This window comes from Tetrao urogallus, assembly GCF_951394365.1.
Source record: "Tetrao urogallus genome assembly, chromosome: 8".
Taxonomy (NCBI): Eukaryota; Metazoa; Chordata; class Aves; order Galliformes; family Phasianidae; genus Tetrao; species Tetrao urogallus.
In genome coordinates this window covers 6,217,321-6,230,393 of record NC_136821.1, presented here as the reverse complement: position 1 = coordinate 6,230,393, position 13,073 = coordinate 6,217,321, and the positions used below count along the sequence as shown (strand labels likewise).

The following is a 13,073-nucleotide window of genomic DNA, read 5'->3' as shown; positions in this document are numbered from 1 at the left end:
GTAGGGAAAGAGGAAGTAGGAAGAAAACATTTCCTCCTTACCAAAAGAGAGCAGAGGAAAGAAAGAAAGTATAATGAAGGACGAATACCTCCCTGTCCTTAGGGTGAGTTATTAACAATATAGAAAATCATTGCTGCAGGGGGGCAGTTGTTTTTAATAAAACGTAGCTTTAGCTGAGATGCAGCTTATGGGAAAAAAGTTGCAGAGAAATGTTACTGCAAACAGTGCCCAATGACAGCACAGTACAGCTTGCAACATTTATGAGTCTTTTAATTCCATAAATATAACATCCACGTTTGAAGTATGCATAGTCAGACTAAGGAACATTTGGACTGCAATGATTTACCTCTGCAGACAACAAAGAGAAGTGGGAATCCATGTCCTCTACAGAACCTACGGCTCTTTACCAAATCTGTAAGGAATTTAGGCTTCAATCTAGAAATATAAGACAGTTTAAACATTCTCTTGGATTTGTTTCAGGCTATTTATATTAAGCACAGTGGGATCACTTCATTATTTAGATATTTTTTTAAATATGATTGTACTTGTATTAAAGGCATTGGTCACAACTCCACAGTTAAAGCAGCAGATGTTCGCAACAAAGTCACTGTCAGAAACCTGGAGGTTTCTGTTTTGATGATTGGGTTTTCTGTTTTAAGAGAAAACATTTAAACAGCAAAGCCTGGTGCTTCAGGAGTTAGAAATGTTTGTAACACAGGGCACTGGAAAAACAGGAACAGGTTACCTAGAAAAGCGATAGTATTTCCCATGCAGGGAACATTCAAGACTCAGTTTGGTACAGGACAATCTAATCGATGGCTCTGATGCCAACGAGAGCTTGGATAAAAAGATGTGCAGTGATCCTTTCTAACCTGGACTTTCCAATAATTTTCTTTTGGAAACTATCACTTTTCTTCCCCATTTTTCATAAGTAGCAGCTAAACTACTATATCAAAATACTGGGTGTTCATGCAACTGAAGTACAAAGCAACTCTTAAGTGTCCACATTTGATCTCCACCAGAAACACATACAAAGTAAATCTCTCTCAGAACTGGCACTGGTATGACAGGGAGCTTCCACAAGCCTCTGTTGGGCCTCCATTGCCATAAGTAGCTTACCCATTTCCTTGCTTCCCTGCTTTGCTTCATTTGTCATTCCTAGTTCCATCTCTTCAGTTTCTGGGCTTTTTAAGGTTCAGGAGAAACTGGCTCTAAGAGCTGGCAGCAGAAAAATATGGTATAACTAACTTCCAAATGTTATATCAAACAATAATACAGCACCAGTACTATTTACTTAATGGCTGCAAAACAAGGAGGCCAATTTAGTCACTAATTAAAATCAGTTCAGGGTCAGAAGATTAATACATTGAAGTGAGCAAGCATTTGACTCAGTTGGCTCGAACTGACAGTGCAATAAAGATTATTTGGGACTATGTATCAATTACTCATCTAATACAGGCGAACAAAATGAGTTCCAAAAGCAATGTATAATGTCACCTTCAGCACAACTCTAGGAACTCCTGATGAAGAAATTCTGCAGTAACATGTGGAAGGCTAAATGGACACATCGTGGAGAGGAGGAAGACAATTCCCATTCTCAGCAAACGCAGGATGGTGTACTGGAAAAAGAGACTAAGGTGTAAATCCCAGAGGCTACATTTAAAAAGTTACACATTTGAAATAGTATTTACCTCTTAAAAGTGCATTAAGAGAAGTATTCTGCTGCCTTGGATTGACAGCATTGCTCCCAAAACTTGTTAGCATTCAAATTGGAGTTTGTTATTCCCTTACTCACCAGGAGTTGAAGCACAGGTGAGACAAAGGTCACAAAATCAACTTACAATCTTTTCTATTAACTCAAATTGCATTCTTGTTTGGTACAATATTAAACTGTTCACAAATTCTTGGAACCAAAAAGGTGAGCCTTGAAATTACAGTAAAAATAACACACCCAAATGTTGACTGTAGCTTTTAACATGCTAAAAGGATCCACAGAATCACAGAATTGTAGGGGTTGGAAGGGAGCTCCAGAGATCATCGAGTCCAACCCCCCTGCCAAAGCAGGTTCCCTACAGCAGGTATATTTATATTTATATTTATGTTCTAGTTTGAAAAGTTGATTTCCAAATACATTACAAAATACAAACTATTAATGGAAAGGTCACACACAAAAACCCCTCCCTATGCCATCCTGACATCCCCCTACGGAAGACTGCATGTCCATGGCAGGAAAGACTTGTAGTGTGTGGGAGAGGTGGGAAATCACAGCAGGGAAATCCCAAGACCTTGCTGAGTCACAAGTCATCGTGGGCTTCAGACACAGCAGGGCCCAGAGCTTCTTTGGGTAGGATGTGGTTCTGCAGATGCACCCTGTGTACTGACTGGGAGAGGGCCAGCAGTGGCAACAAAGTTCTGAGCTAATTCCCCGTCCATCCCAAAGCTGGTACAGACTGACAAGAACAAGACAACTGCCCCACAGAGCAGCTCCATTTCTGGATCGGACTTAGAAACAGTCAGTCTACACTAGCTGTACTTAAAATATCATGGTGTTCTTTGAGCTTTCACAAATCTTTCATAGGAGCTGGTATCAGGTTGATAAGAATTAAAAATATTTGAATATTTGTCTTCTAAAATAATGTAATAATCCCATGCTGTACAGCACATAACTGAGACCAATATAAATTTAAGCAGAATTTTCTTATACAATCATCTGTAAACAAATTTACTAATGCACTCCTAAAAATCCCTCACAAACAAAGGCACTGCTCAAGTCACTTACGGCTCAAGACATTCCTCTAGTTGGGAGGGTTTTGCCATCCTGACCTAAAAGCCTTGCTTTGGGCTCAACTCTTTTAAATTTTCTGTTCTGTATATGCAACAGGAGCATGCACAGCTTATTGTACCTAAAAAGAAAAAGCAGTAATCAGTTTTCATTATCTGTCACTGGCATTTAAATACTTCCTAAAACAGCAGCTATCATGGAGGAAATTTTATCTTTGTCAAGATACAAAGGGTTTAGATCACTAATTTTTTAGTCTCAAAACACAGTCGTAGAAAATAACCCCACATACCAGTAACAACAAATCCACCCCCAAACACTGAATGGTCTTTTATTTACGTTAGTAAGAAAAGCAACAAAAGCCCACAGCATAAAAAGTCTACCAAACACAATAAAACAACAATGAATACAAGAAGAAAATTCCTCTCATTTAAAACAGAAGTGCCTACTTCACTTGACACTAAGAAGAGCTATTGCATGAGTCTTCTCTGCATCTGGGTGACGATGGTGAAACACAGAAGTAACAATTAAATTAATTGATGTTATTTCTTTAAGAATTCCCAGGTCTGCTCAGTGTGTATGATCAACCATACGTCACTAACTGCACACTGGTGCATTCCAAACTAAAGCACTGGTGCAAATTTGTTAGCTATACAGCAACCATTGCAAGAATGCAGAAAGAATCCACTTCCCAACATGCCACTAGTCAGTTCTACAGTCCAGCTCTCAACCCTCAGTCCTCCAGCATATAGTTGGGGTTGACAACCAGGTATGGGTCTTCATCAAAAGTCTCCTCTTCTTTGGAACCCCTCAGGCCTGACTGCGACAGTTCAATCAGAATGTGGTCCTGCAACAGAGAAAAAAATGTACTCCAACAAGAACAGAAAGGATTGTTTGTCCTTTTTAAAAAGACATCTCCTGTTTCTACTAGCAGCACCTCTTACTGATGAATTATTTCACCCTTCTACCTGTGAATTCACTCTAATAAGTTCCTAATTCCAACAATTACCTGCACATAGCTTGGTTTCTGGGAAGGCTTCAGTCTAGCATTTTCATTCTTTTAAAAGTGGCAAGTGTCTTTTTCTTTCAAAAATCCCAAAATGTTAAATGAGTAACTTCTCTGCAAATATACATTCTGATTCTGGGAAGTAGTACTTTCTACTTCAGAGCTCTGTGTTATGTAAGACACAAGAACTAAGATGCGCTGTTTGTATTTCTGCACGCTACTGCAACCAAAACTAAAGACATGCAGCAAATCAGCACTTACATGTCTATAAACACATAGCAGAAAATAAAACAGCACTTCAAACTCTTACTAACACACACTTCCAATTCATTTCTGTGTCTTGTCTGTACCTATTTTTAACAAATATTAAACAAGAAAGGCACTTATTCTGCATCAGCCAGCAACATGAAAGCACAAAACGTATTTCTCAATTAGGAAATTCTGCTAAAAATGAATCAGTGCAATGTATCTTAAAGCCTTTCTTCTCCATGCACACATCTCGGTACGCACATAATGTGTAAGTCGGTGAATGACTTTCTCAGTGATCTTCTTTTTGTTTATTAGTTCTTCTTCCGAGTCGATTTCAGATTCTATTTCCTTCAGATACCAATTAATAAGTTCGCTTTTCTTTAATGACGAGTCATCCTCTTCTGCAAATAAAAGTTATACTTAAAAAAAATCTCAGTACAATACCGTTCCACATAATTAGAATAAGTGTTACTACAGTATGATACCTCTCAAATCATAAAAGAAAAGGATTTCTGTGTTAACAGTTATAATGCTGAAAAGACAATCACACAACAGCCTGTCAGGCTCCCTTGCTGTTCTTGAAACATGTTTTGTACAGAAGACTGCTGTATCATGGTTTAATTTGAGACAGATTGAGAATTTCATCCTTCAGCTGTATGCATCCATGAGGTTCACAAATTACACGAGCAGCCGAGCAAACACATCAGACTGAAGCTTCAAGAACAAGCAGCAACGAGGACTTGTAGCTCCTTTTTCTGAGTAAGGACGAAAGATCACCGTCACACAAAGATTAAGAATTCATCCTTCCCTTGTAAATGTCAGCAAAGAGACAACTCACACGTGGTGATGCTACTCAGTCTGCCAACTTTCTAACAATTCTTACCTTCCTCTGCTTTTCTGAGGTGCAACACAAGAAGATTAGAAATTCGTCGGTACTCAGAGAAGCCCAGCCTAAGAGAAGCTTTGGGTGCTGCATCCTTGTTCACGTCCTCAGAATGGCCACCTATCCCATTCACAAGACCATTGACCCCAGCTGGAGCTTCTGCTTCCCCTGTTTGGACACATGATCAACTCTGTAATGCCTTTCAGCTGGCTCATCTGAGCCACTAAATAGTGCTGCACTCACCAGTCAGGCAAGTGGAGCACACAAGAAGGCTAAAGTAAGAGAATTGAGGAGCTAAGATTCCTAGACCTTGTGAGAAGAAAAACAGGTGGGAAATTGCAGAGAAGCATACACACAAACAAGGTAAGCTGTAAGAACTGGAGGTACGTTTCCCCTTGGAAAAGTTCTCCACGCATATTTTACCATTGACTCCGTCTTGCTCTTCTTGGTACTCCATTTCCTGCTCATCATCTTGGTCCAGATTGATATCGGGTGTCTCAACTCTAATGATGGATTTATTTAAAAGCCTGAAAGCTTCCTTCACGTGCTTTGGATGAACCTGGGGAAGATTTAAAAAAAATACACATTCTGGTAGCTCCAAAAATTCACCCTGATCGTGATAGTCTTTCTACCCATCTCACCTAATTAATTGTGAGCAGTAAAGACCCCACAAGTTACATTTCATCCTGCTACAAGTATTCTGCATTCACATGAAGTTATGGAGGAAATAAGCAGCCTGATGGAACGTTTCAGGCTTTAGTTATCACGTGGAGACAACAAATTTTAGCTCATTCAAAGAAAGATCAGTAGAGCATGAAACATGAAAGATATGGGTCTAAACAAGGACGGTGAAAAAAGTTATAATTAATGAGATCCTCCTATGGAACTGAAAAGCAAAAACTGGAGAAATCTTTTCTTGCTGAACCATACTGAAAACTCTCTGTTTCTTCCTAAGTTGAATTTAATTAAAAAGAATCCAGTGGATGACCTTATTGTACAACCAGTGAGTAGGTTTCTATCACGTGTGTCATGTGCAGTCATACTGCAGTTAATGGTCATAACACAATATGCATTTCAACTGTGGCTGACAGAGGAGGAGCTCACATCAAAATACGTGCCTGACTGGATCTCTCTGCATACTCTTACGGGGGTTCAGACACCTTAAACAACCCTGGCGTTTTAGATTGCTGGTCAGAGCAAACTGTGAGAAACTATAAACTGAGCAAGATTAGAGAAGGCAGCACCAGCAGTCCTCGTTCTCTCATGCGTTATTTTCAAGTAAATCGCTTGCAGATGGAGCAAATTCAAGTCAGGCAAGCCAGGAAGCAACTCAGTCTTCAGATGAGCAAGCGAGCAATGCTCAGCCTGTGAATGATCTTGCTCTTAAAGTAGAAAGGTAACTCTTCTTTGTAGTCTATCTAATGTATTCTGTTTGTTTCTCAGGATGTAGTTCTATTTTATTTTATTTTAATCAGACAGGCTGAATTACAGGGTTTTGGTGCTGATTCTGTTGTCATCTGGCAGACGTTTCATGTGGGCTTATTTTTGTTTGGATGTCTGAGATTAATACTAGGAGGAACACAAAAATCAGCTTTTTAATTAATTTTTCCCATACCCTGAGATAAAGAGGTCATCTGGAAAATTAAGAAGATTGTCATTACTTTGATACGATGTCATTATTTTGGTCTCTTTCAGACAGTATGCTTTCTGCAAAGATTTTGAAGGAGTTAAAATACTGTACTGCAAGCATTGAAACTAGTTTAGTAATGCTACCCTAGGTTTCCTACGAAACCTTCCTTTCCTATGAGAGATGTCCTCTCATTTTCTTGTCTGTTTGGTGGCTGCAGTCCAGGCATGTTGTAAAAGGCAGAGGAATTCTATTTTGTGACTCTTCTGCTTTTCATTTGATCAATGAACTGTAGCAAGACCAGTAAGCAATGCTAGTTCCATGACTAAAAAGTATGGTATTAAAAAGACAAAGTCACGATGTTAATGTAGATATAAAATTCATTTATAAAATACATGTGAATCTTAAATTGCACCATATTTGCATAAAGTACAACGTATTTTCTATCAGGGAAAAAAAAAGGAGGCAAAGCCATGTGGTACGTAGCGCTTCTCTTTTAAAAAGTATAACAGCAGCTACTGTACAAAAACAAAAAGTTCCTCCTGTCTGACCATGTGTGGCATTTGGTCATGTCTGCCCTCTTCCCAGACTTAAAAATACATTGCAAATTTTGTGCATTGGTCCTTATTCTAAGGCACCTGTCTGGATCAGTGGGACAAACACATGTGTGTCTATATCAGTACTTGCTATATTTTGTTTGTTTTCCATTTTAGGAAGTGATGTGCAGAAGAAACCAGATGGCTTAAATAGTTGAGAACAGGTTGAGATTAGTGTTTCTGTTACCATAGTTTACAAATAGTATTGCTTATTGTATGTCTTACAAGATGTCAAACAAGAATATCTATGGCTCTTTATTTAGTCAACAGAAAAGAACAGAATATGTTAAAACTACCATTAAAAACTGCAGGCTAGGTGCTGAATCACTACCTCGTGTTGTGATGGATGGTACAGCCACACGTGAGTGAATCGTTACTCTTACATTAGCTGTTAGCAGTGTGTTACAGTTCCTCTTCTCTTTCATGTGCTTTATGCTTCTGTGCTGGGAAATGCTTCGTTAAAAGTAAAAATCTTAATAGTAGATAATGCCATTTTAAGACTTTTTTCCTTTGCTTTTAAATTTAGAATCACAAAAAAGCTTGAAGAAAGACGAGAGGAGAAAAGGAAAGAAGAAGAACAGGTAAAGCGAAAATGTGGAACTGCTTGCAGTATTTCTTTAGACACCCACATTTGAATAAATGCTTAATTGCTTTTTAAACGAATATACTTCAGCCTTGTACCACTTACCCAAGGCAATTTTATGGTCTCATTTTTATTGTCTCTCTTGTTTACTCAGAAAGAAATTAAGAAAGAAATAGAAAGGAGAAAAACTGGTAAAGAAATGTTGGAGTACAAAAGACGTCAGGAAGAAGAACTGACAAAACGAATGTTAGAGGAAAGGAACAGAGAGAAAGCAGAAGAGAAGGCAGCTAGAGAGCGTATCAGGCAACAGATTGCATTGGTAATTTCTTCATTTGGAATGACAGCCTGCTGCTTCTTTCTTGCAAGGGCTGCTAGTACAAACAGGATACATTTTCTCATTTGGTAAAATGTTGAAAAATCTTCAGTTATTCTGTTTGGAGCCTCTGTGGCTTTGCATGGTGACAACTTACGCATTTTAGTAGCATTTGCTGTGAAGCTTCTACTTTGATATGCATCACGATGATGACTGTGAGAATTAATACATTAGCTTTTTTTTCTATGTAGCTTGAGCCCAGTGATGAATTATAATTAAACTTGAAAAAATTGCAATTCAAACTGAGATCTGAAAGGGAAGCCCAGGAAATACTTCATTGTTTGAAAATGGAGGTTTTTTTTTTTTTTCTTAAGTTTGTATATATAGGTGTTTATGTATGCATATGAACAGTTCACAGCTGAAATTCCTCTTTGTTTCCAAATTTTGCCTAGAACATGTAGAACTACAGCAGTGTGACTTGTCATAGATTTTTCCCTTTCTCTTCACTGGGAAGTTACACTATCATGGAAGGCTATCTGATTACTTGGATGAAGTAACTCAGTGAAAAGTGTATTTTATGTTTCCTAGGGACAAGAGACAGTCCTGTTTGACAGTGAATACAGCTTTGCAGCACCGCTGCCTTTCCTCTGTGCCACTTACTTAGAGCGGTTGGGTTCTCAGTACAGACTGAGGTTTTTGAGTATTAAGTTAAGGTGCATAGTGAAAATGAAGGTTTATGTTTGGCCTTTCCTAAGGATCGTGCTGAGAGAGCAGCTCGCTTTGCGAAATCGAAGGAAGAAGCAGAAGCTGCAAAAGCTGCAGCTCTTCAGGCTAAACAGGCTGAAATGGAAGCCAGAAAAGAAGCATCTCAAAAGGAGCGAAGGTGGGTAGTTTTAGAGAAAGCAGAAATGTGTCCTCACGGGAAGAAAGGTTAAAAAAATCTTTGCGTAAGCATTAAGAAATTTCATAGTATGTCCTAACCTATTAATTGATGCTACGCTGGTGTGTTTGAATACTGACATAAAAATTAGCTTTCTTTTGTGATATTAACTCATGGCCATTTCCATTAATGTTATGTTCTCAGAGAACTTCCATCCTTTAGACATTCCTGACAATGATACATTTGCTTCCTGATCTTTGATTTGAATACCAGGTATGATGGGGCTAGGTAGGGAACTAGATGAGGTGGCTGTGTCAGAACTACGGTGGAGAGTGTGCTGCTGACCCAGCTGTTTCTCTGGGTGCACAGCTGGCTTGGATTCAGCAAGGCTTGTTTATGCACATCAGCATTAGAGTCAGACGTGGCGTCTGTCCTGCCTGATGCTATTGTTTCAGAAAATATCCTAACTTATGGAGGCCTTAAATAGTTACTGAACCACTGTGAATCAAAACCCCGGAAGAAAGGGCACAGTGCAGGAGCAACCTGTTAGATAGCTGAATGTAGCATTACCTGCCAAGCTAGAGTGAATACCTGTGCCCTCATAGTATAACTCCCAAAAAATCCAATAGAAGTAATGCAGGCTACACAAAATGCGTGTGGTTTATATTTCCTTCTGATATTCATTGTTATGTGTGATTAATACAAGCATCTTGTTTGAATACTGATGAGTCTGGTGAAACGCAGAGATGCATGGTGGTATATAAAGAAGATGGTTATCAACTGCGAATCCAAATCCATAAGCTATCTGAACTGCCATAAATAAGATGGCCGCCCCTCCCTTCCACACCTGAGTACTGCCAAGCTAAAGCCCCACGAGTGTTTGTGATTGTTAATAAACCAACTGACCATGGTGAATGTCCTGCAGTGCAATAGCCAGGATTCAGTTCCGCCTTCCAGATGGATCTTCCTTTACTAACCAGTTCCCATCTGAAGCACGGCTGGAAGAAGCGAGGCAGTTTGCTGCACAGGTAAATCAGTGTTTCATTTTCTCAGCTACGTGCTAATTACAGATTAATGTAGCAGCAACTAGTTGAACATGGCAGAATCGTTGTTAGCTGCTTTCCTTTGTGTTAATTCGAAGTGAGTTTTGGTTAGCAGAACCACCAACAGCCTTTATACAGCTGCAGCATGGAACTTGTCAGGGACATTAGAAGTTCTGCTGTTCTTCGTATGAAGATGATTGTAATTCTGATAAGAACTCTTGGGCAGTAAGGCAATGTGTGCTCAGCTGGCAGCTCCGCAGTAGAAAGTGAAAAGTGAGCAGTTCGTTTTAACTAAAATGTTTTCTTTGTGTTTTCACAGACGGTTGGTAATGCTTATGGCAATTTTTCTCTGGCGACAATGTTTCCCAGAAGGGAATTTACCAAAGAAGATTATGGAAAGAAATTACTGGAGTTAGAGTTAGCACCAAGTGCTTCTGTAGTGCTGCTGCCGGTAGGTGTTGCTTTGGGGTTGGCAGGTGCTTCTGGTCAGCCGTTATAAAACTTGTTTGAATTCTGTTCTTTACTGTCTCTAAGACATATTGCAAAATTGGTATAATTTCTGTTTGGACTAATTAGGAAAGGGATTGACAGAGATATTTGTTTATCGTGGAACCAAATGTGGTCTTTTCTAGTGTCTCTTGAGCTGCTTCTAAATTACGTGTGAAATACTCTGCCTAAATGGATACAGCTTGAATACCTGACAAGTTTGCTTTTGGTGTTCGCATCCAGGCGGGACGACCTGCTACTTCTGTTGTTCAGGCTTCAGGCGGTGACCTGTGGAAGTTCTTGGGCACGATACTTTATCCCCTCCTCGCAGTGTGGAGATTTATTAGCAACTTTCTGTTTACGAGTCCACCCCCCTCAGAATCTACTGTGAGAACAGTCCATCAGCAAGAGCATTCGAATCCCTCAAACTCTAACAACGTTGAGCAAAGCAGGTAATCAAAGCTGCTTACGGGAGCTGTCTCTGAGCACTTGCTAGAATTGTCTCAGTCTTATATTATTGAACTGAACCGTATCTGTTCTTTTATACTCGTTGCTCTGTCCTTGCAGTTTTGGGCAACCACCCTTCTGTGTGGCTGAAGGACAAACTGGGGGCAGGCAAACTGCATCTCAGCCCTGATTAAGCCTATCCTGGTTGTACTTGTGTGATTAAGCAAGCCCTTTACTGCTTGCCTCAGTTTCCAACTACAGTGTAGGAAAAAAAAAAAAAGCAAGAAAAAAAACATAGTTTTGCAGCCAGTAATGAACACAGAATTCAGCTGTAACTATGAATATGGGTTTCACTTGAGCTGATACTGTTTGGAAGATAAAAATGTTCAAAATGTAAATTTTGAAGATGTAAAGTTCTCTTATGGTGTAGTTACATAAGGAACACGAGCAACTGAAGTCGACGAGAGAGTTGAGGTTTTGTGTTGGAAGAAAAATCTCTTATACCGGAGCTATTTCACACGAAGTAGGCACGTATCACCTCAGTGCCAGGAGAACCAAAGTTCTGTTTGACCACTAAATGCCATATTTGTAGCTGGGTACCATTCCCCAGGGAAAGAAAGGGCTGAGGAAGCCTATTTTTGGGGATAAGAGAAGGAAGGATGCTCTACTTACACACTGCCTTTTGTACCCTAGGCAAACTGTCAGGAAAAGAGTAACAGAAAAACGAGGGGAAGACTTCAAAAAAGAAGGCAAAATATATAGACTGAGGACTCAAGATGATGGAGAAGATGAAAATAATACTTGGAATGGAAATTCTACACAACAAATGTAGTTTTGAGTAATTGCAGTAATGAGTCAGGCTCTTTTTTTTTTCCTTATTTGATTGAAGTCATCTAAAGCTTCTGGAGAAGTGGGGCTTCTTTCTCACCAACTGAATTACTTAATTCTTATTCCTACAGTGGAGTATGGAATAAAGTTGCCTATTATTTCAGAACAATCAAGTGGGTGTAGCTGTGGCTTAAGAAGTCAAGAGTTGAAAAGATTGAAAATCTCCATCAGCTTTCATAATCATTTCCCTACTGCCATTAGTAAGGCACTTTTTAATCTTTAAATATTCTGCTACCTAAATTTAAGCACCAGGTATTAATATAAAGGCCATAGTAGGGAATGACTGATTTAAAATGAGGGTGTCAGAAGCACTATAAGTAGCAAATCAGGTAACTAATTTATGTTTAACTTTTTTCTTGATTCTGCAACTGCAAGCAAAACCTTGTAGTTTTTAATTCCCCAAGCACTCAATAAACTATTTTCCAGAAAACATGGCTGTCTTTTCTTGTAACATTCCTCTGAGGTACATAGTCACAAAGAAGCAAGCGGCTAGACTTACAGGCTGATATTTAAAATACAAGTCACAGTTGTTTCAGTTTACATGACCTTGCTTGGGAGTTCCTGTTGAAATCTGGTAAAAGCACTATGAAAGTTTTTAGTGTCTGAAAAGGTGGTGTGGGACAAAACCCATTTCTTTGCCACATGAAGTGGAAACGTTGAGAAGAGAGACTGCAATACAAGAGCGCAGAAACTTTTATTTTGAAGGTGAGGACATGGCTTTCACATATGAAGAATGCTGACTTGTCTTCCTCCCCAGGTATTGAGCATTTATATTTTTTACAGTTACAGGTGTTCAGTGCTGCTGCAGACTTCTTTGTAAAGGAACTTCAGTAAGTATTGCACTGTTCAAATGTAAAGGCTTAGTGCTTTTGCTTTTGTTAAAAAATAATTCATGACAAAATTGAGAAAATACTATCCATAAAATGAAGGAATGGGGGGGGGAATGTACTATTGCACAGTAGCTGCAATAGAACAGTACATTCTGCTATCCCTGTTTGTGCCAGTGTTGGCACTAGCTTGTCTTCGAAAGATTAAGCAGCAGCAGAGCTTCGTGGGATGCTCTCAGATCCCTTGGAAAGACAAGAAGGATCCAAGGGAAGATCATGAAGGAGGGCAGATGAAGGTTTACGCTCAGAATCCTTACACAACTTGGAACAGTCAATTTTGACTTGAAAAAAATTATCAATAGTAGCTGGAAAAAAAGTCAGTGTTTTTTACTTCATATTTTAAGCCAACAGCAAGATTGGAAATCACCTCCAAGGCAAGATACTGAGGTGCAGCAGTATAAGCCCC

General features: G+C 39.2%; 1 protein-coding gene across 1 annotated transcript; it reads left to right on the top strand.

Moving 5' to 3' along the window:
• Positions 1-5,730: 5,730 nt before the first annotated feature.
• On the top strand, positions 5,731-11,724 carry LOC306949348 (UBX domain-containing protein 4-like; the record flags this gene model as incomplete). Its single annotated transcript, XM_079539212.1, has 9 exons — positions 5,731-5,765; positions 6,197-6,313; positions 7,667-7,721; positions 7,878-8,042; positions 8,792-8,919; positions 9,842-9,944; positions 10,279-10,410; positions 10,689-10,897; positions 11,586-11,724. 9 exons carry the CDS (start codon positions 5,731-5,733, stop codon positions 11,722-11,724), a joined length of 1,083 nt encoding a protein of 360 aa, XP_079395338.1.
• Between the last annotated feature and the right edge of the window lie 1,349 nt (positions 11,725-13,073).